This window comes from Macaca nemestrina, chromosome Y (genome assembly GCF_043159975.1).
Source record: "Macaca nemestrina isolate mMacNem1 chromosome Y, mMacNem.hap1, whole genome shotgun sequence".
NCBI classification, from domain to species: domain Eukaryota; kingdom Metazoa; phylum Chordata; class Mammalia; order Primates; family Cercopithecidae; genus Macaca; species Macaca nemestrina.
This window is the reverse complement of record NC_092146.1, coordinates 11,621,738-11,645,913: the sequence shown is the minus strand read 5'-3', so window position 1 is coordinate 11,645,913 and position 24,176 is coordinate 11,621,738. Positions and strand designations below refer to the sequence as shown.

The 24,176-nt window shown below is 34.0% G+C and overlaps 1 protein-coding gene across 4 annotated transcripts in view; it reads right to left on the bottom strand.

The window, feature by feature from the left end:
• Positions 1 to 24,176, bottom strand: part of LOC139360914 (deleted in azoospermia protein 4-like) — a 60,223-nt gene that overhangs the window by 33,459 nt on the left and 2,588 nt on the right. For 2 of the 4 annotated variants that reach the window (XM_071089384.1, XM_071089386.1), the window contains exons 2-18: positions 20,583 to 20,729; positions 20,209 to 20,300; positions 19,602 to 19,653; positions 19,082 to 19,145; positions 18,854 to 18,993; positions 17,398 to 17,469; positions 16,602 to 16,652; positions 14,969 to 15,040; positions 7,683 to 7,829; positions 7,309 to 7,400; positions 6,702 to 6,753; positions 6,182 to 6,245; positions 5,954 to 6,093; positions 4,191 to 4,262; positions 3,401 to 3,451; positions 1,457 to 1,528; positions 672 to 722 (exon numbers count right to left, since the gene is read on the bottom strand). In XM_071089384.1, the coding sequence (XP_070945485.1) occupies positions 672 to 722; positions 1,457 to 1,528; positions 3,401 to 3,451; positions 4,191 to 4,262; positions 5,954 to 6,093; positions 6,182 to 6,245; positions 6,702 to 6,753; positions 7,309 to 7,400; positions 7,683 to 7,829; positions 14,969 to 15,040; positions 16,602 to 16,652; positions 17,398 to 17,469; positions 18,854 to 18,993; positions 19,082 to 19,145; positions 19,602 to 19,653; positions 20,209 to 20,300; positions 20,583 to 20,729 (1,431 nt within the window). The remainder of the gene's footprint in view (positions 1 to 671; positions 723 to 1,456; positions 1,529 to 3,400; positions 3,452 to 4,190; positions 4,263 to 5,953; positions 6,094 to 6,181; positions 6,246 to 6,701; positions 6,754 to 7,308; positions 7,401 to 7,682; positions 7,830 to 14,968; positions 15,041 to 16,601; positions 16,653 to 17,397; positions 17,470 to 18,853; positions 18,994 to 19,081; positions 19,146 to 19,601; positions 19,654 to 20,208; positions 20,301 to 20,582; positions 20,730 to 24,176) is intronic. The other 2 variants (XM_071089385.1, XM_071089387.1) reach the window with 1 other exon arrangement.

The following is a 24,176-nucleotide window of genomic DNA, read 5'->3' as shown; positions in this document are numbered from 1 at the left end:
ACTTTTTTTAATTCCTATTGTTTTTTAAGAGTAACTAATGACAAAACATTTCTGTTTCTCTTCAAGAAATTTTTTTATGGTTGGTAAAGTCAGAGGCAGATTCCAGGCAGATACATGCTCATTCTAAAGCCACATTAATATTACTTTTCCTGGATTTTATAGTCTATCAACAAGTAACTGAACACTGATTATTATGTGGACCAGCCACTGCTGAAGCACCCAAAACCCAGAGAGAGAAAAAGGCACTGTTGCTCCCATGAGAGTTTATAATTGGGTTAAAAACAAAGCAAAAAAACATAATACAGTAATATAATGAAGGATTTTTGTTGTTGTTGTTTCTTTTTTTGAGACAGAATCTCACTCTGTCACCCAGACTGGAGTGCAGTGGTGCCATCCTGGCTCACTGTAAGCTGTGCCTCCTGGGTTCACACCATTCTCCGGCCTCAGCCTCCTGAGTAGCTGGGACTACAGGTGCCCACCACAATGCCCAGCTAAATTTGTGTTCATATTTTTAGTAGAGATGGTGTTTCACCCTGTTAGCCAGGAAGGTCTCAATCTCCTGACCTTGTGATCTGCCCACCTAAAAATGATTTAAAATATTTGTAGGGCATATATGACATGGAAAAAATCAAGAAAGAAAAGGGAGTATATGTTTGGCTCTTTCACTTTACCAGAGGTACTGCATAACTCCAAGGCTCCCCAACAGGCCACTGTGGTGGCATCTTGAAAAAACAGAAAGGAAACCAAAATTATTCAAATATTCCAATACATTTGGAAAAACAGATGATATACACAACATTGAGGTACTTACACCGGCTCCTTTGTTATTATAATAAAAGAAACACAACAGACAAAAGAAGTACTTCAGGTTTCAAATCCCCGAAATGTTTGGTGTTATTTCTACATATAATACCTCACCTTTTACCCAAATTTCTGGAAGTGGAAATCTCAAAGATACTAGTTCCTTGAATCTAGTATGATAGATATGCTAATGGATCATAGATATAGTTATATCTATGGAAAGAGACCCACAGAACTACTATCATGAAGCAGCAAGCTAAAATAAAAATATAATTGGAATTCTGTGATCTAAGAATTGGGTAATAATTTTATTTCACTCTGTATCTCTACAAAATTCATGGAAGTCAGACTGGATGTTTCAGCTCTTTAACGGCAAGGATGAAAAAAAAATACATGCTGCAATACAGAAGCGGACACCAAATCTCTGAAAACTGTTCTACAGAAATGATATTGCTTCGTATATTCCAGCCAAAATTTATTCCATTGCTTCAAAATCATACAGAGGTCTTCATTCTAGACCAATTCTAAGTGTTTTCTTAAATTTTACGTACATTTCACTACTTTAAACTGACAAAATACTCAGGCAATCTGTATAAACAATTTAAAGGCCTACATAGTATCGGAAAGTAAAACACTTTGCTCCCTCTTCAATTACCTGATAATTATATACAGGCAACTGATATCCACTGATGACCTGACATGGTGAATTTCGGTAAGTAGGACATGCCTGAAAATAAATTTCACAGAAAGAATGAATGAATACGTTAAAATATTCTTTTAATTAGAAAGAAGTATCATTCCCAATATAACAAAAATATGAACGACTTTAAAATATTCATTATTTTTCTATATACAACAATGAAGAGTTCTAAATGAATGACTGTCTTTAAGAAGAAAGAAACATTCTCTGTCAATTGCTACCCTTTGGGAGGGGAGGGAGAACAAATGACATAAGAAGTCACTATTACACCAGGCAAAGTTTACCTTATACATACTGCCCACCAGAAGTTATTTCTTATACTGGTGATAAGGCTCTATTAAGACAGATTTCAGTGTAAGTTACATTAATACATTTGCTATTTCTTTGTCAAAATACTTCTAGACTGTTTTGTATTTGACAGTATTATAGGGTAACACTATTTTGACTGAACCTAGGTGTCCAGGCAAAAATAAACAGGATCTGACAGTATTATAGGGTAACAATATTATAGGTAAGTTCTCCTACAGATGTTAAAGCTTTTTCTATACTTCATTTTGAAAAACTTAGGGCAGTATATAATTCAAAACTGGAAAAGAGACAGTATAATGTCTTCTATGTTTCAATAAATACTTAATGATTGAAAACATATAGGTAGCAGCATATATGAATACACCCAGATTCAGTAATGGCTCACACGGAATGTTAGCAACAACTAGGGCTTTTTTTCTAGTCATCGTTCAGAGAAGGCAACAAAAGCAGAGGTATACCCCTACATTATTCAAGTATATGGAAAATGTCAACAAAAGAGACACTGAAAAACTATTTCACTATATTTTGTTACTTATTTTCCATCAAAGAAAATGTCTTTTAAACTAAGACATAAATAACATGAACTAAGAAAAAAATAAATGTTATTTACCAACAGTAAGTGATAGAGTATGTCAAATCCTTCTTTAAATATCAAAGTAGCCAGGATGAGAGAAATTAGATGCCAGAAACTCATGGGATTTATAGATACAGTAAAACACATTGGAAATCTACCCATTCCAGAACCACAATACATCCAGAATTCAGCAACCTATATGAGGAGGCATCTGGAAATCATCTCAAGTAAAGAACAGCTAGGTGAATTGCTAACCTCAGAGAAGAATAAACTAGGCAGACACAGAAGGACAGCTGCTTTCAAATATTTTTGGAACTAGCTACATGGGGGCAAAGCAGTTCAGATGTATTAGAAGTAATACCTTTTATTTGTTCCTATTGTTTTTTTAAGAGTAATTAACAACAAAACATTTCTGTGTCTCTTCAAGAAATGTTTTTTTCGGCTAGTAAAGTCAGAGGCAGATTCCAAGCAGATACATGCTCTTTCTGAAGTTACATTAATACCACCTTTCCTGGATTATATAGTCTATCAGCAAGTAACTGAACACTGATCATTATGTGGACCAGCCATTGCTGAAGCACCCAAAAGCTAAGAGAAAAAGGCACTGTTGCTCCCATGGGAGATTATAATTGGGTTAAAAACAAAGAAAAAAAAATAACATATTAATATAAAGAAGGATTTTTTTTTTTTTTTTGAGACAGAGTCTCACTCTGTCAGCCTGACTGGAGTGCAGTCATGCCATCTTGGCTCACTGTAAGCTGTGCCTCCTGTGTTCACACCATTCTCCCACCTCAGCCTCCCAAGTAGCTGGAACTACAGATGCCCACTGCAACGCCCAGCTAAACTGGTGTTTGTGTTTTAGACACGATGGCGTTTCACCGTGTTAGCCAGGAAGGTCTCAATCTCCTGACCTTGTGATCTGCCCACCTAAAGATTTAAAAACATATGTAGGGCATATATGATGTGGATAAAATCAAGAAAGAACAGGGAGTATCATTTTGGCTCATTCACTTTACCAGAGGTACTGCGTAACTCCTGGTCTCCCCAATAGGCCACTGTGGTGGTATCTTGAAAAACAAAAAGGAAACCAAAATTATTCAAATATTCCTATACATTTTCAAATACATGACATACACAATATTGAGATACTTATCATGCCGGCACCATTGTTATTATAATAAAACACAATAGAAAACAGAAGTACTTTAGGTTTCGAATTCCTGAAGTTCTTGTTGTTATTTCTACATATAATACCTCACATTTTACCCAAATTTTCTGTAGATGTCATTGTGGAAATCTCAAAGATACTAGTTCTTTGAATTTATTACGATAGATACAGTAATGAGTCATAAATATTGTCCTATCTATGGAAAGAGACCCACAGAACTACTATCATGAAGCAGCAAGGTAAAATAAAAATATAATTGGAATTCTGTGGTCTAAGAATTGGGTAATAACTTTATTTCACTCTGTATCTCCACAAAATCCATGGAAGTCACTCTGGATATTTCAGCTCTTTGATGGCAAGAATGAAAAAATAAATACATGCTGCAATACAGAAGCGAACACCAAATCTCCAAAAACTGCACTACAGAAATGATATCGCTTCGTATATTCCTGTCATAATTTATTCCACTGCTTCAAAATAACTCAGAGGTCTTCATTCTAGACCAATTCTAAGTGTTTTCTTAAATTTATTTACATTTCACGAGTTTAAAATGACAAAATATTCAGGCAATTTGTATAAACAAGTTAAAGGCCTACACAGTATCTGAAAATAAAACATTTTACTCCCTCTTCAGTTACCTGATAATAATATACAGGAACCTGATATTCAGTGATGACCTGACATGGTGAATGTGGATAAGCAGGATATGCCTGAAAATAAATTTCACAGAAAGAATGAATGAATATGGTAAAATATTCTTTTAATTAGAAAGAAATATCATTCCCAATATAACAAAAATATGAAAAACTTTAAAATATTAATTCTTTTTCTATATAAACTATGAAGAATTCTAAATGAATGGCTGTCTTTAATAAGAAAGAAACATTCTCTCTCAATAGCTACCCTTTGGGAGGGGAGGAAGAACAAATGACATAAGTGCCTATTACACCAGGCAGAGTTTACCTTATTCCTACTGTGTACCTCTGCCCACCCAGAAGTTCTCTCTTAAACTGGTGATAAAGCTCTATTAAGACAGATTTCAATGTAGGTTAAACTAACACATTTACTATTTCTATGTCAAAATACTTCTAGACTGTTTTGTATTCAACAATATTACAGGGTAATACTGTAGTTGTTTTACAGATGCTATGGCCTTCTCTGTACATTCTTTCAAAAAACTAAGGGCAGTATGTAATCCACAACTGGAAAAGAGACACTGTAAGATCTTCTATTTTTTTTTTTTTTTTTTTTTTTGAGACGCAGTCTTGCTCTGTCACCCAGGCTGGAGTGCAGTGGCCGGATCTCAGCTCACTACAGGCTCCTCCTCTCGGGTTCACGCCATTCTCCTGCCTCAGCCTCCCGAGTAGCTGGGACTACAGGCACCCACCACTTCGCCTGGCTAGCTTTTTGTATTTTTTAGTAGAGACGGGGTTTCACCGTTATTAGCCAGGATGGTCTCGATCTCCTGACCTCATGATCGGCCCGTCTCGGCCTCCCAAAGTGCTGGGATTACAGGCTTGAGCCACCGCACCCGGCCAGATCTTCTATGTTTAAATACATACTTTCTGATTGAAAACATATGGGCAGCAGCATACAAGAATACACCCAGATTCAGTAATGGCCCACAGTAAACATTAGAAACAAGTGGGGCTTTTTTCTAGCCATTGTTCAGAGAAGAAAAAAGAAGAGGTACACCATACATGTTTCAAGTACATGGAAAATGTTAACAAATGAGAGATACTGAAGAACAATTCCACTACTATTTTCTTACTTTATTTTTCATCAAAGAAAATATGTTTTAAACTAACACATAAAATAAGCTAAGAAGAAAATAAACATTATTTATCAACAATAAGTGATAGAGCATGTCAAATCCTACTTTAAACATCAAAGTAACCAGGATGAGAGAAATTAGATGCCCGAAATTCATGGGTTTTATAGACAACAGTAAAACAGATCAGAAATCTACCGATTCCAGAACCAGAATATACCCAGAAGTCAGCAATTTACATGAGGAGGCATCTGGAAATCATCTCTAGTAAAGAATAGCTAGATGAATTCCTAATCTTACAGAAAAATGAACTAGGCAGGTACGTGAGGAGAGCTGCTTCCAAATACTTTAGGAATTAGTTACGTGGGGTGAAAAAGGAAGAGATAGGAAGAGATTTGTTCATGTGTCTACAGAGGTCATTCCTAATAGAAAGACTGACAATGTATGTAGATTTTTTGCTCATATAACAAACATTAAGAAGAAGAAATTTCTAACAGAAATAATAAATTTCCCATCACTCAAGGTATTCAAACAGGGATTCTATTGCCACCTACTATGGGAAGTGTAGATACAATTGCACAGAAGGAATGATGACTAAAATAAGACAACAGGAACGTAAGCAGTTCTCACCTGAACGTACTGAGTTATAGGATTCAGCGCGACTCGGGGCTGAAGATACGTTTCAGCATTTGGATTACTCCAGACATTCTGAAACTGCGGTGGAGGAGGAGGATTAAATACCAAACGACGTGGCTGCACACGATAAGCACCTTTTTAAAAAGCAAAAAGGAAAAAGCCTATTTTTAGTTATCTGAAAATCTACACGTGTCAAAAAGAACAATGTCTTTTCCTACTCACACAAATTTTGTTTTCTGATTGCAGGGCCCAGCTTCAGTTTTTTACCCTGGATATGGATCTGTGACTGAAAATAAAACAGTAACAAAACTAGACTCAGTTTTCAAGTCTTGACTTCCAAGACTTGGGTAAATATATAAAGTCTCCTGAAGTTTCTATTATTATAGAAGATCCGTATATCTTCTATACAGATATAGTATATCTATATAGTATATATAGATACACACCAAATTAAAATTTGTCATCATGAAGCTACCTTACTTATCCTTACTACTCTAATCAGTGTCAAGAGGCATCAAGTGAAAGGTGATCAAAAACTTTTCATCACCCTTTCTACAACCCTTCCTGCCTGTAGTTCATGAACCTAGGTGTCCAGTCAAAAATAAACAGGATCTAACAAGTTATGTGGATTTTGAACAGAAAGTGTATCTTTCTCCAAATTTTACACAAGACTTAGTTTATCACTAACACTAAATGTTGTATCAATAAAATAAATAATAGATTTTTCTATTAGATTACTTACTTCTACTATCTTCTGGACATCCACGTCATTAAAAAATGAAACAAATCCATAGCTATAAAGGCAGATAAATGAAGTATAAAATCACCATCAGGCAGTACATGGTTCAGAACTTCTGCTATTCTATATACAGCAGTGATCATGACAAAAGATAAATAATATACCATGATAACTACTTGTTAAGATGTACATGACAGATCCTCTACAAATACTTCTTTTTCCTAAGCGGAACTATGTCAAAATGTGCTAAGATTAGGACAGTGTGAAAACTTTATTGATTAACAAAGAATTCATATCTGTGAACCTGAAATTAACTTACTATCTAAGACAAGACGGTTAAAATTTAAGACATGGTGCAGTGTATGAAGAAAACAATTATTTGACACAACTGGTAACTCATTTGTATGAAACAGGAATTGCAGACATTTAAAAATAAACATTAGAAAAATGAATAAATAAAAGAGTTGGCAATAACCTTTTATCCCCTACATGAAAGAAACTAACACGGCAAAAAATTTCATTTATACATGTGTCACAGTATCACTTTTGAAGTCTTCTTTGACACACTATAGGTGACTAGAGTTCAGGTATTTTTGATAAAATTACTCACCCTTTGGAGACACCAGTTCGATCTGTGATTATCTTCACTTCTTTCACTGAACCATATCTACCAAAGAAGCTTTTAATCTCAGTTGCATCCATCTATGGAAAAGAATTGAATTCCAAGAGTAAAAATTCAGCATTCAAAAATTTCCATTTTACTACAATTTTACTACAATGAGGTGAAAATTTCTCCCCCAGTTTTACCTAAATGACCGGTAGCTCTTTGTCAAAGATATTTTTAGTACCTATGGGTCAAAAGTAAAACCAATTCTAAGCCTCCATGAAGTACAAAGAAAAAAAAAAAAATTAAGTTTGTAACAGGGCCCAAATCCCATTGTTCATAATGCACTTTAAGGCAAAAATGAGGTACGAATACAATACCCTATCATCAATTCCACCAACAAAAACAGTGTTTGGCATGATTCTGCCTTCTGGTAAAACATAGCCTTGGCTAACTGCAGCAGATGAAGACTGGGTGCCAGTTTCTCTGGAGCTGGTTGAGTTTGGAGTCTCAGGATTTGCAGCAGGCTGTAATTTGGAAAGTAGACATCATAATTAGATATACAGGCAAAACCCATACATAATGTGAAATATAATTTTTGTGTTTTAAGTGTAAAATATTTTATAAAAAGTATTTTCATTGTAAATTAGTCACCACTGCAGCTAAGTTCAGGTTCAGGATCTAAACTAATCAGAGTACATCCGGATGGAATTTAACCAAAGGATATAGTACTTTCTTAAGCCCAGTGTTGCTCATCACCGAGTCTTGTACAATGCTGTGAAAGAATACTTATTTAGTATTTGTGAAAATACTCTGCGAATTAGTTAAAAAAAAATCCAAAACTAGAAAGTTCAGATTTATATAAAGTTATTAAAATCACCCTGTTCTATATTCATAAACTTTTCACTTTACTGAGTATACTAAGGATAAACCTTAAAAAAAAAAAAAAAAGAGCCGCATCAAAAAGAAAATAAGCCTCAAAGTTTTAAACCAATTTGTCTTGCTTTGCCTTTTTCAACATAATTAACATGAGTTTTTACAATGTTAGCACTCCCTGTGTTAGTATACCTGCTTTACTTTAGAAATGGCTCATGCAAACAGTATTGTTCACATGTCACAGCTCCTTCTAAAAAATGGGTTATAATCCTCTTCCCTCATACTAGGGTGTTCAAAGCTTCTTTTGAAATAACATTTTTCTCCTGGGTAACACCACATCAGTCCGACTGATAATTCTAATTTTCACAATGGGCTGACAGATATAAATGATACCATCTTTATTTTCAGAAAAAAAATCACATACATATAACTCATTAATTTTCTAGGTTCTGATCAGAACTGTCTTTATTCCTTCCACAGTAGACTCTAAGGTTAATGTAAAATTTTCTGAAGCAGAATTCATAAGTTATATACATATATACATACACACACACACACACACACACACACACACACACATATGGAGAAACAATCTAGCATAGTGAAACAAAAATTAATCTAGTCAGGAGATCTAGGTTTATGTTCCTTACTGGTAAGTGGTTATTTATAAGCCACTTACTTGCCAGCTGTGTATCTCTGGGCAAATTTCTTTGAGAACAAAATGAGATAACATCTGTGAATTCATTTTGTACGTATAAAGTGGTAAAAGCGGTATGCCTATGTAAGTTGGTGTCCTGTTATTTGATTTTATTTTCAGTAGATTTTTTTCAAGTTTCTTTTTGGCTTTACTATTTTAGCTGACTTATTTTGGAGAAATTTTAATTAAGAACTAAATGAAACACCAGGAAAATATTACACATCGTTAATTTAAAAATCACTGGTGAAGTGCCTGTTGACTACAAAAGGTAAGTACAAAAGGCTGCAAAAGAGAAAGCTACTACACATATACTTCTTTGAAAGAAAACAAAAGACAAGAGAAACTATACGTCTTTTTGTAAAGCACAGTGATGTCACAGAAGTTAATAAGAAAGTAGAGTTCCTGCTTTGTTAATAAGATCCTAGAGGTTACTGATTCTACACAGCTTTGGTAGAGATGATCTCTAAATTCTCAAATCATCTGAAGGTGAGTTTATTGCTTTTCTCTATTCTTTTGTGCTTATACTTGCTATTTTGGGTTTGTTACTAACTCCTAATTCTTTCCTTTAATAGGGCTACTTCATGACAACGACGTGAAAGAGAAATTTAAAAAACTATGTCTAAAGTTCTTCCTCTCTAAAAATGTCTTATATCATTGTTTTTCTAGATGACATTAAGCTGCATTATCCTGAACTATTGGGAACTTGATTAGATTTCCCTTCCCTATAGATAATTTACCAATCCCTTCTCAGTTCATTCAGAAATCACAAACAGAATAAAACAAAAGGAATTCCTAAACTCCTGTGGTTTCTTTTTCTCCTTTTCAATTCCCCCTTGATTTGTGGATGAACTTCGGATACGTTTTTCTTTGATAAACAAGCTATTGTCTCTGCACCATAATGTTGGATGTATTTTAATTTAAAGGTGTAAGATCTGGCAGAAAACTATGTCAGATTATTACTGGTTAGGGAAATGCACTGCTTCTCTACTGGGGAAGATTTCTGAGCCCCAGCAGCATTTAGTGATGTTTAGAGATGGCCTGTCACAACTGAGATGTATTCCTGGAATCTGATGGGCTGAAGGCTAGGGATACTATTGCACATCCTACAATGTAAAGACAGCCTCCTACAATAAGGAATTATTTGGTCCCAAATTTTAAAAGGGTATGGGTTAAGAAACCTTGTGACAGTGCCACAAGAATTGAAGAGGAAAATTATTGTTTAGGAAGAACCTGATTTTCATCGGTCAGTAAAGTGTATCTTTTCATGACCTCAGATTCAGTTTCCATGCTTGAAAACAAATGGTTGGAAAACATCTCTGATATCTTCTGATTCTCATACTCTATACAACACTAAAACAGATGCTTGAAACAAGGGTAGTTTGGTAAAGAATAAAAAATGCATTTGATATTATGAGAAGTTGGACTTTAGCTTGGATCTTACAAATTGGCTGTCTCTGCTTAACTGGAATCATACATATAAATTCACTGAATCACTTTAATAGTGTCATAACATTTTAAATTAAGGAAGTCATCATGATGTCCTTGTCCTCAGTCAGGAAGTGGCTTTACTTACATCGAAGTAAGCAATGTACTTCATACTTATCTGCCTTGATTAGCAGTGATTGTTCAATTCCTACTGTGTGTGTATGTATACATAATTATATAATGTACATATAAAAATCCAATATCAATAGACAACTGTGATTAATTTTAAACTATGGACAAAAATATAAATGAATTTGCTTAAGATAAGCAAAAGTTTAATTTTAAAGTAAGTACCATCATAACCATCAATAGCGTCCTGAAAAGAAACTACATTAAAGAAGTAATTTTCTTAATCATACTTTTAAGTGAGTTGGTGAATTTTGAAATGAGAAATGTTGGAACAGGGAACGGGGTGAGCTTCAAGACCATCACATACACAACTCTCATTGCTATTTATAGCAAATATATTCCCTGTTATATGTGGACAACCAAGTGACAAAGACAGCTAAAAGTTGGAATAATTTATCATTATTTAAACTCCTGGGATGTTAGCTCCTTTGCCAGTATTATCTATTTCGATTGCTACGTGAACATGTAAGCAAATTAGTATTTATATAAACTGACCAGGAAAAAGCCTATCATTTGTAGTCATCAAAGTTACATTCACAGCAACCGGAAGAAGAGCAAATAAATAGAACATTAAAATTAAGAAAATATGATATGAATATCAGAATTAAAACTTCAAGTAAATTCAAGAGCAGATTCTAGCAAAGTTGTGGGTAGGGAGGATCAAATTCAAGCAATAATCCTAGCAAAACTAAGCAAGAAAAAACAAGAAAGCAGAACTATACGAGACCTGAAAAATGCATTGTGGCCACAAATAATAAAAGAAAGCTACACGCAAACTCCATTTTCAAAGAGGAAAACAGTATTTCTCAATGCATTTTACAAAGTTAAAAGCATACTAAGTAACAAAACCTCATCCAGATGATCCATCCCTGCCCTCAACACAAACACAACATTCCAGCAATATATAGAGTGTTAAGTTTATATTGGGAATGCAAGAATATTCCATTCACAGGATATGTTACTTTAATTCATTATTGTAAAAGCATTTGATAAAATACACTATTCATTTTAAATTTTTTAAAAACTGAAGTAAAACAGAAATAGAGCACTTTTATTTTCCATCAATCTAATTCTACTCTATCATCAAACTTATAGTGAAATACTAGAAGAGTCAACTCCTTTGAAATCAGGAGTAAGGTAAGGGCACCAGGGAACCTCCTTATTATTACTAAATATTTTTCCACTATGTATGACAAAACTGAATATTAATACAAAGTTTTTATGAATCAAGAAGAAAAATAAAATTTAAAAAGTAATTTGAAAAGCTAATGATCAATGATCAGCTTCATGGATGATTTAAAAAAGCACACATCAACATAATGTATTTTTCGGCTATTAGGTTGAAAATTTAAAAATTCCTAGTAACTTTCCTTAGAATGGGTGTAGAAAAGAGAGCACTCTACACACCATCAGTGAGAAAAATACTAATACATGATTTACCAAGAGTACCTCGGAAAAAGTTTATCATAATTTGATAGGTGGGGATACTCACCACTATACTAATTAGGAGAATTAGTGATAAAATTGTTATAAAAGGGGCAAAGCGTTTTCACCCAGCAATTACACTTATAGTAACTAGTCTCAAGAAATTAATAGTACAAGCATGCCAAGATATTTACACAAAGATATTCACAGCATTATTATTATTATTTTTTAGACTGAGTCTCCCTTTGTTGCCTAGGCTGGAGCGCAGTGGCATGATCTCAGTTCACGGCAATCTGCTTCCCAGGATCAAGTGATTCTGCTGCCTCAGCCTTCCGAGTAGTTGGGATTACAAGTGTGCGTCAACACGACTGGCTAATTTATTTTGTATTGTTAGTAAAGACAGGAAACAAAAGTCATTCAAACATTCCTTCACATTTTCAAACACACATGAGATACACAATATTGAAGTACTTATGCTGGTTCCTTTGTTATTTATTTTTTTTTATACTTGTTTAAAATTTTTTTAAAATTTATTTATTATTATTATACTTCAAGTTCTAGGGTACATGTGCATAACGTGCAGGTTTGTTGCATATGTATACTTGTGCCATGTTGGTGTGCTGCACCCATCAACTCGTCAGCACCCATCAACTCGTCATTTACATCAGGTATAACTCCCAATGCAATCCCTCCCCCCTCCCCCCTCCCCGTGATAGGCCCCGGTGTGTGATGTTCCCCTTCCCGAGTCCAAGTGATCTCATTGTTCAGTTCCCACCTATGAGTGAGAACATGTGGTGTTTGGTTTTCTGTTCTTGTGATAGTTTGCTAAGAATGATGGTTTCCAGCTGCATCTATGTCCCTACAAAGGACACAAACTCATCCTTTTTTATGGCTACATAGTATTCCATGGTGTATATGTGCCACATTTTCTTAATCCAATCTGTCACTGATGGACATTTGGGTTGATTCCAAGTCTTTGCTATTGTAAATAGTGCCGCAATAAACATACGTGTGCATGTGTCTTTATAGCAGCATGATTTATAATCCTTTGGGTATATACCCAGTGATGGGATGGCTGGGTCATATGGTACATCTAGTTCTAGATCCTTGAGGAATCACCATACTGTATTCCATAATGGTTGAACTAGTTTACAATCCCACCAACAGTGTAAAGTGTTCCTATTTCTCCACATCCTCTCCAGCACCTGTTGTTTCCTGACTTTTTAATGATCGCCATTCTAACTGGTGTGAGTTAGAGACTTACGAAGAGACTTAGACTCCCATACAATAATAATGGGAGACTTCAACACTCCACTGTCAACATTAGACAGATCAACGAGACAGAAAGTTAACAAGGATATCCAGGAATTGAACTCATCTCTGCAGCAAGCAGACCTAACAGACATCTATAGAACTCTCCACCCCAAATCAACAGAATATACATTCTTCTCAGCACCACGTCGTACTTACTCCAAAATTGACCATGTAATTGGAAGTAAAGCACTCCTCAGCAAATGTACAAGAACAGAAATTATAACAAACTGTCCCTCAGACCACAGTGCAATCAAACTAGAACTCAGGACTAAGAAACTCAATCAAAACCGCTCAACTACATGGAAACTGAACAACCTGCTCCTGAATGACTACTGGGTACATAACGAAATGAAGGCAGAAATAAAGATGTTCTTTGAAACCAATGAGAACAAAGATACAACATACCAGAATCTCTGGGACACATTTAAAGCAGTGTGTAGAGGGAAATTTATAGCACTAAATGCCCACAAGAGAAAGCAGGAAAGATCTAAAATTGACACTCTAACATCGCAATTAAAAGAACTAGAGAAGCAAGAGCAAACACATTCGAAAGCCAGCAGAAGGCAAGAAATAACTAAGATCAGAGCAGAACTGAAGGAGATAGAGACACAAAAAACTCTCCAAAAAATCAATGAATCCAGGAGTTGGTTTTTTGAAAAGATCAACAAAATTGACAGAACACTAGCAAGACTAATAAAGAAGAGAGAATAATCAAATAGATGCAATAAAAAAATGATAAAGAGGATATCAGCACCAACCCCACAGAAATACAAACTACCATCAGAGAATACTATAAACACCTCTACGCAAATAAACTGGAAAATCTAGAAGAAATGGATAATTTCCTGGACACTTACACTCTTCCAAGGCTAAACCAGGAAGAAGTTGAATCCCTGAATAGACCAATAGCAGGCTCTGAAATTGAGGCAATAATTAATAGCCTACCAACCAAAAAAAGTCCAGGACCAGATGGATTCACAGCTGAATTCTACCAGAGGTACAAGGAGGAGTTGGTACCATTCCTTCTGAAACTATTCCAATCAATACAAAAAGAGGGAATCCTCCCTAACTCATTTTATGAGGCCAACATCATCCCGATACCAAAGCCTTTGTTATTATAATACAAGAAACAAAACGGAAAAAAGAGTACTTTAGGTTTCTAATCCCTGACATTCTTGTTGTTACTTTTATACATAAAACCTCAACTTTTCACCAATTTTCTGGGGTTGGTATTGTGGAAATCTCAAACATATGAGCTCTTTGAACTTATTACCACAGATATGATTATGGGTCAATATACAGTCATATCTATGAAGATATCCAGAGAACTACTAATGTGAAGCAGTCAGCTAAAAAAAAATACATAATTCGAATTCTGTGCTCTAAAAATTGAGTAATAATTTTATTTCACTCTGTCTCTCTAAAAAATTGATAAAAGTCAGTCTGGATGTTTCAGCTATTTGGCAGTAAATATGAAAAAAAAATATGTTACAATACAGAAGGGGACACCAAATCTCAAAAAACTGTCCTACAGTAAAGTTATTGCAAAGTACAATCCTTTCAAAATATTACTCAATTACTTCTAAATAATTCAGAGTTCTTCATTCTAGACAAATTCTAAGGGTTTTCTTAAATTTTAGGTACATTTCACTAGTTTAAAATGACAAACTATTAAAGCAATTTGTATAAACAAAGGCATCAATATCTGAAAGTAAATCATTTTACTCCCTCTTAAATTACCTGATAATTACATACAGGCAAATGATATCCAGCGATGACCTGACCTGGTGAATTTGGATAAGTAGGATATGCCTGAAAATAAAGATTACAGTAAGAATAAATGAATACAGAGAAACATTTTTTTTAATTAGAAATATTCCAAATATTAAAAATATGAAAAACTTTAAAACATTCATTATTTTTCTATATACAGCATTGCAGAATTCTAAATGAGTGACCGATTTTATGAAGAAATAAATATTCTGTTAAGTGCTACGCTTTGGGTGGGGAGGGGGAACAGACAAATGACAAAATAAGTGACTATTTCACCAGACAAGTTTACTTTATTTATACTGTGTACTTATGCCAACCCCAATGTTATTTCTTACATTGGTGATAGGGCTCTATTAAGACAGGTTTGAATGTAAACAGGTTTGAATGTCAGTTAAATTAATACATTTGCTATTTCTATGTTAAATATTATGAAGAGTTTTGTATCTGCCAATATTATAGAGTAACATGAAGTTCCCCTACAAACGTTATGGTTTTTTCTGTACTTCATTTTGAAAAACTAAGCACCGTATATAATCCACAACTGGAAAAGAGACAGTATAATGTCTCTTATGTTTCAATAAATACTTACAGTTTGAAAACATATAGGTAGCATCATACATGAATACAACCAGATTCAGTTACGGCTCAAAGTAAATGTGAGAAACAAGTAGGACTTTTTTTCTAGCCTTTGTTCACATAATGAAAAAGAAGCAGAGGTATACCCTACACGTTTCAAATACATGGAAAATGCGAACAAATGAGAGACACTGAAGAACTACTTCACTACTATGTTGTTACTTTATTTTCCGTCAAAGAAAATGTCTTTTAAACTAAGACAAAATTAAAACAAACTAAAAAAAAATAAATATTACTTAACACCAATAAGTGATAGAGTGCGTCAAATCCTACTTTAAATATTGAAGTAACCAGGATGAGAGAAATTAGATGCCAGAAACTCACGGGATTTACAGACACAGTAAGCACATCAGAAATCTACCCAATTCAGAACCAGAATATATTCATAAGCCAGCAATCTATATGAGGAGGCATCTGGAAATCATTCCAAGTAAGGAATAGCTGGATGAATTGCTAACCTTAGAGAGGAAAAAACCAGGCAGACACATACAGACAGTTGCTATCAAACATTTTCGTGAACTCACTATATTGGGGGAAAGCAGTTCAGGTGTTTTAGAAGTAATACTCTTTTTTGTTCCTACACTTATTTAGGAGTAATTAACAGCAAAACATTTCTGTTTCTCTTCAACACTTTTTTTTTAAGGACGGTAAAGCCAGAGGTAGATTCCAGGCAGATACGTGCTCATTCTAAAGCCACATTAATACTATCTTTCTGGGATTATACAGTCTATCAACAAGTAACTGAACATTGATCATTACGTGAACCAGCCATTGCTTAGGCACACAAAACCTGAGAGAGAAAAAGGCACTATTGCTCCCAGGGAGTTTATAATTACGTTAAAAAGAAGGTAACAAAACATAACACATCAATATAAAGAACGATTTAAAAACATTTGTAGGCATATATGACACAGAAAAAAATCAGGAAAGAACAGGTAGTATATGTTTGGCTAACTGACTTTACCAGAGGTACAGCATAATTCCTTGGCTCCCCAACAGGCCACTGTGGTGGCATCTTGAAAAAACAAAATGGAAACCAAAATGATTCAAATATTCCTATACATTTTCCAAAACACATCAGATATACAATATTGAAGTATGTATCATGCTGGCTCATTTGCTATTATAATAAAAGAAACAGAATGGAAAAAAGAAGTGCTATAGGTTACTAATTCCTGAAGTTCTTGTTGTTACTTCCACATATAAAGCCTCAACTTTTTTCCAAATTTTCTGGAGATAGCATTGTAGAACTCTCAAAGATACCAGTTCTTTGAATTTATTATGATTGATACAAGAATGGGTCATAGATATAGTCATATCTCTGAAAAGAGACCCAGAGAACTACTATCATGAAGCAGCAAGCTAAAATAAAAATCTGATTGCAATTCTGTGATCTAAGACTTGAGTAATAATTTTATTTCACTCTGTATCTCTACAAAATTCATGGAAGTCAGTCTGGATGTTTCAACTCTTTGATAGCAAAGATAAAAAAAAATACATGCTGCAGTATAGAAGGAGACATCAAATCTCAAAAATCTGTTCTACATAAAAGTTACTGCTAACTGTATTCCTGTCAAAATGTTATTCCATTACTTCAAAATAATACAGAGGTCTTCATTCTGATCAATTCTAAGTGTTTTCTTCAATTTAAGCTACATTTCACTAGTTTAAAATGACTGACTATTCAGGCAATTTGTATAAACAAGTTAAAGGCCTCAATAATATCTGAAAGTAAATCATGTTACTCCCTCTTCAAATACCTGATAATTATACACCGGCAACTGATATCCAGTGATGCCCTGACCTGGTGAATTTGGATAAGAAGGATATGCCTGAAAATAAAGTTTACAGAAAGAATCATTAGCTATGGTAAAACATTTTTTTTTAAATAAGAAAGAAATATCATTCCCAATATAACAAAAAAAAGGAAAAACTTTAAAATATTAATTGTTTTTCTATATACAACAATGCAGAATTCTAAATGAATGACTGACTTTAGGAAGAAAAATATTCTGTGTCAAGTGCTATCCTGTGAGTGGGGAGGGGGAAGAGACAAATTACAAAATAACTGACTACTTCACCATTCAAAGTTTACCTTACTTCTGTGTACTTATGCCCAACCAGCAGTTATTTCTTATATTGGTAATAAGGCTCTACTAAGACAGATTTCAACATAAGTTAAATTAATACATTTATTATTTCCTTGGCTAAATACTTCCAGATTGTTTTGTATCTGACAATAATACAGGTTAGTACTGTAGTTCTTCTACAGATGTTATGGCTTTCTCTGTACTTTATTTCAAAAAACTAAGGGCAGTAAATAATCCACAACTGGAAAAGAGACACTGTAATATCTGCTGTTTCAATAAATACTTACTAATTAAAAACATACAGGTAGCAGCACAAAAGAATACACTCAGAATCAGTAATGGCTCATAGTAAATGACAGAAACAAGTAGGGCTTTTTTTCTAGCCATTGTTCAGGGAAGGAAAAAGAAGAAGAGGTCTCCACACGTTTCAAATACACGGAAAATGTTAACAAACGAGAGATACTGAAGAACTATTCCACTACTATTTTCTTACTTTACTTTCCATCAAAGAAAATGTCTTTTAACTAACACAAATATAAAATGAACTAAGAAGAAAATAAATATTATTTATCAACAGTAAGTGATAGAGCATGTCAAATCCTACTTTAAACATCAAAGTAACCAGGATGAGAGAAATTAGATGCCCGAAATTCATGGGTTTTATAGACAACAGTAAAACAGATCAGAAATCTACCGATTCCAGAACCAGAATATACCCAGAAGTCAGCAATTTACATGAGGAGGCATCTGGAAATCATCTCTAGTAAAGAATAGCTAGATGAATTCCTAATCTTACAGAAAAATGAACTAGGCAGGTACGTGAGGAGAGCTGCTTCCAAATACTTTAGGAATTAGTTACGTGGGGTGAAAAAGGAAGAGATAGGAAGAGATTTGTTCATGTGTCTACAGAGGTCATTCCTAATAGAAAGACTGACAATGTATGTAGATTTTTTGCTCATATAACAAACATTAAGAAGAAGAAATTTCTAACAGAAATAATAAATTTCCCATCACTCAAGGTATTCAAACAGGGATTCTATTGCCACCTACTATGGGAAGTGTAGATACAATTGCACAGAAGGAATGATGACTAAAATAAGACAACAGGAACGTAAGCAGTTCTCACCTGAACGTACTGAGTTATAGGATTCAGCGCGACTCGGGGCTGAAGATACGTTTCAGCATTTGGATTACTCCAGACATTCTGAAACTGCGGTGGAGGAGGAGGATTAAATACCAAACGACGTGGCTGCACACGATAAGCACCTTTTTAAAAAGCAAAAAGGAAAAAGCCTATTTTTAGTTATCTGAAAATCTACACGTGTCAAAAAGAACAATGTCTTTTCCTACTCACACAAATTTTGTTTTCTGATTGCAGGGCCCAGCTTCAGTTTTTTACCCTGGATATGGATCTGTGACTGAAAATAAAACAGTAACAAAACTAGACTCAGTTTTCAAGTCTTGACTTCCAAGACTTGGGTAAATATATAAAGTCTCCTGAAGTTTCTATTATTATAGAAGATCCGTATATCTTCTATACAGATATAGTATATCTATATAGTATATATAGATACACACCAAATTAAAATTTGTCATCATGAAGCTACCTTACTTATCCTTACTACTCTAATCAGTGTCAAGAGGCATCAAGTGAAAGGTGATCAAAAACTTTTCATCACCCTTTCTACAACCCTTCCTGCCTGTAGTTCATGAACCTAGGTGTCCAGTCAAAAATAAACAGGATCTAACAAGTTATGTGGATTTTGAACAGAAAGTGTATCTTTCTCCAAATTTTACACAAGACTTAGTATATCACTAACACTAAATGTTGTATCAATAAAATAAATAATAGATTTTTCTATTAGATTACTTACTTCTACTATCTTCTGGACATCCACGTCATTAAAAAATGAAACAAATCCATAGCTATAAAGGCAGATAAATGAAGTATAAAATCACCATCAGGCAGTACATGGTTCAGAACTTCTGCTATTCTATATACAGCAGTGATCATGACAAAAGATAAATAATATACCATGATAACTACTTGTTAAGATGTACATGACAGATCCTCTACAAATACTTCTTTTTCCTAAGCGGAACTATGTCAAAATGTGCTAAGATTAGGACAGTGTGAAAACTTTATTGATTAACAAAGAATTCATATCTGTGAACCTGAAATTAACTTACTATCTAAGACAAGACGGTTAAAATTTAAGACATGGTGCAGTGTATGAAGAAAACAATTATTTGACACAACTGGTAACTCATTTGTATGAAACAGGAATTGCAGACATTTAAAAATAAACATTAGAAAAATGAATAAATAAAAGAGTTGGCAATAACCTTTTATCCCCTACATGAAAGAAACTAACACGGCAAAAAATTTCATTTATACATGTGTCACAGTATCACTTTTGAAGTCTTCTTTGACACACTATAGGTGACTAGAGTTCAGGTATTTTTGATAAAATTACTCACCCTTTGGAGACACCAGTTCGATCTGTGATTATCTTCACTTCTTTCACTGAACCATATCTACCAAAGAAGCTTTTAATCTCAGTTGCATCCATCTATGGAAAAGAATTGAATTCCAAGAGTAAAAATTCAGCATTCAAAAATTTCCATTTTACTACAATTTTACTACAATGAGGTGAAAATTTCTCCCCCAGTTTTACCTAAATGACCGGTAGCTCTTTGTCAAAGATATTTTTAGTACCTATGGGTCAAAAGTAAAACCAATTCTAAGCCTCCATGAAGTACAAAGAAAAAAAAAAAAATTAAGTTTGTAACAGGGCCCAAATCCCATTGTTCATAATGCACTTTAAGGCAAAAATGAGGTACGAATACAATACCCTATCATCAATTCCACCAACAAAAACAGTGTTTGGCATGATTCTGCCTTCTGGTAAAACATAGCCTTGGCTAACTGCAGCAGATGAAGACTGGGTGCCAGTTTCTCTGGAGCTGGTTGAGTTTGGAGTCTCAGGATTTGCAGCAGGCTGTAATTTGGAAAGTAGACATCATAATTAGATATACAGGCAAAACCCATACATAATGTGAAATATAATTTTTGTGTTTTAAGTGTAAAATATTTTATAAAAAGTATTTTCATTGTAAATTAGTCACCACTGCAGCTAAGTTCAGGTTCAGGATCTAAACTAATCAGAGTACATCCGGATGGAATTTAACCAAAGGATATAGTACTTTCTTAAGCCCAGTGTTGCTCATCACCGAGTCTTGTACAATGCTGTGAAAGAATACTTATTTAGTATTTGTGAAAATACTCTGCGAATTAGTTAAAAAAAAATCCAAAACTAGAAAGTTCAGATTTATATAAAGTTATTAAAATCACCCTGTTCTATATTCATAAACTTTTCACTTTACTGAGTATACTAAGGATAAACCTTAAAAAAAAAAAAAAAAGAGCCGCATCAAAAAGAAAATAAGCCTCAAAGTTTTAAACCAATTTGTCTTGCTTTGCCTTTTTCAACATAATTAACATGAGTTTTTACAATGTTAGCACTCCCTGTGTTAGTATACCTGCTTTACTTTAGAAATGGCTCATGCAAACAGTATTGTTCACATGTCACAGCTCCTTCTAAAAAATGGGTTATAATCCTCTTCCCTCATACTAGGGTGTTCAAAGCTTCTTTTGAAATAACATTTTTCTCCTGGGTAACACCACATCAGTCCGACTGATAATTCTAATTTTCACAGTGGGCTGACAGATATATATGATACCATCTTTATTTTCAGATAGAAAAATACATACATATAATTCATTAATTTTCTAGATTCTGATTAGAACTATCTTTATTATTTCCACAGTAAACTTTAAGATTAATGTAAAATTTTCTGAAGTAGTATTCATAAGTAATGTTGCAGAAACAATCTAGCATAGGGAAACAAAAATTAGTCAGGAGATCTAGGTTTATGTTCCTTCCTGGTAAGTGGTTATAAGCCACTTACTTGCCAGCTGTGTATCTCTGGGCAAACTGCTTTGAGAATGAAATGAGATAACATCTGTGAATTCACTTTGTATGTATAAAGTGGTAAAAGCGGTATGGCAATGTAAGTTAGTGTCCTGTTATTTGAATTAATTTCAGTAAATTTTTTTCAAGTTTCTTTTTGGCTTTACTATTTTAGCTGACTTATTTTGGAGAAATTTTAATTAAGAACTAATTGAAACACCACGAAACTATGGCACATCGCTAATTTAAAAATCTTTGGTGAAGTGCCTGTTGACTACAAAAGGTAAGTACAAAAGGCTGCAAAACAGAAAGCTAGCAAAAATATACCTGTTTGAAAGAAAACAAAAGACAAGAGAAACTATACGTCTTTTTGTAAAGCACAGTGATGTCACAGAAGTTAATAAGAAAGTAGAGTTCCTGCTTTGTTAATAAGATGCTAGAGGTTACTGATTCTACACAGCTTTGGTAGAGATGATCTCTAAATTCTCAAATCATCTGAAGGTGAGTTTATTGCTTTTCTCTATTCTTTTGTGCTTATACTTGCTATTTTGGGTTTGTAACTAACTCCTAATTCTTTCCTTTAATAGGGCTATTTCATGACAATGATGTGAAAGAAAAACTTAAAAAACTATGTCTAAAGTTCTTCCTTTCTAAAAATGTCTTATATCATTGTTTTTCTAGATGACATTAAGCTGCATTATCCTGAACTATTGGGAACTTGATTAGATTTCCCTTCCCTATAGATAATTTACCAATCCCTTCTCAGTTCATTCAGAAATCACAAACAGAATAAAACAAAACAAAAGGAATTCTGAAACTTCTGTAGTTTCTTTTTCTCCTTTTCAATTTCCCCTTGATTTGCGGATGAACTTCGGATACGTTTTTCTTTGATAAGCTATATTACAGTGTTGTCTCTGCACCATAGTGTTTGATGTATTTTAATTTAGAGGTGTAAGATCTGGCCGAAAACTATGTCAGATTATTAGTGGTTAGGGAAATGCATTGATTCTCAACTGGGGAAGATTTTTGAGCCCCAGCAGCATTTAGTGATGTTTAGAGATGGCCTGTCACAACTGAGATGTATTCCCGGAATCTGATGGGCTGAAGGCCAGGGATACTACTGCACATCCTACTCCTTTGCCAGTATAATCTACTTCAATTACTATGTGAACACGTAAGCAAACTGATATTTATATAAACTGACCTTGAAAAAGCCTATCATTTGTAGTCATCAAAGTTTTATTCCCTAGGCATCAAAGTTACATTCACAGCAACAAGAAGATGAGTAAATATAGAGAGTGCTAAATTTAAGAAAATATGATGTGAAAATCAGAAGTAAATCGAAGAGTAGATTCTCGGGGAGTGGTGGGTGGCGAGGATGAAATTCAAGCAATAAACAATCCTGGCAAAACTAAGCAAGAAAAAGCAAGACAGCAAAAGTATATATGAGACCTGAAAAACAGGTTGTGGCCACAGATTATAAAAGACTGCTACATACAAACTCTATACAAATAAATTTGGAAATCAACGACATGGTAAACTCGTAGTGAAATTTCAATTTTTACCAAACAGTCTTAAAAAGAATACCCAATGTTATCTGGCTCAGTTTCCCTGGGAGTTTTTTTAACTTAGAAATAGATATCTTGGGTGTATGTGTGTGTGTCAGAGAGAGGTGTGCACACACACCAGAAACCTGAAATAAAGACAGAAAACACAGAAGAAGAGATCAAGAAATTTAAACCTTCTCTTCAATTTTCAAAGAGGAAAAAAGTATTTCTCAATGCATTTTACAAAGCTAACAGCATATAAGTAACAAGGCCTAATCAAGATGGTCCATCCCTCCCCTCAACACAAGTGCAAAATTCCAGGAATAAAGAATATAGTTTTTATTGGCAAAGCAAGAATACTCCATTCTCAGGACATGTTACTTTAATTCACCATTAAGAAAGTATTTAATAAAATACAGCATTCATTTTAAAATTTTTTAAAAACCTAAGTAAAATATAGAGGTATCTCCTTTTCTATCAATCTAATATTATCCTACCATTAACCTTAAAGTGAAATACTAGAGCCATCTCCATTGAAAATAGGGGTAAGTTAAGGGCACCAGGGCACCTCCTTATTAGTACTACATATATTTTTCCACTATGTATGACAAATGTGAATAGTAATAAAGTTTTTATGCATCAGTAAGAAAAAGAAAATTAAAAAGGAAAATTAAAAAGCTAATGATACATGATTAAATTCATTGATGATTTTTAAAACTGCACATCAACACAATGTAATATTTTCCAGCTATTAGGTTGACAGTTTAAAAAATCTTAATACCGTTCACTGTAAGGGTGTGGAAGAGAGATCACTCTACACACCGTCAGTGAGAAAATACTGATACATGCTTTACCAACAGTACCTTGGAAAAGGTGTATCATAATTTGATATGTGGAGATACCACTACACTAACGTGGAGCATAATTT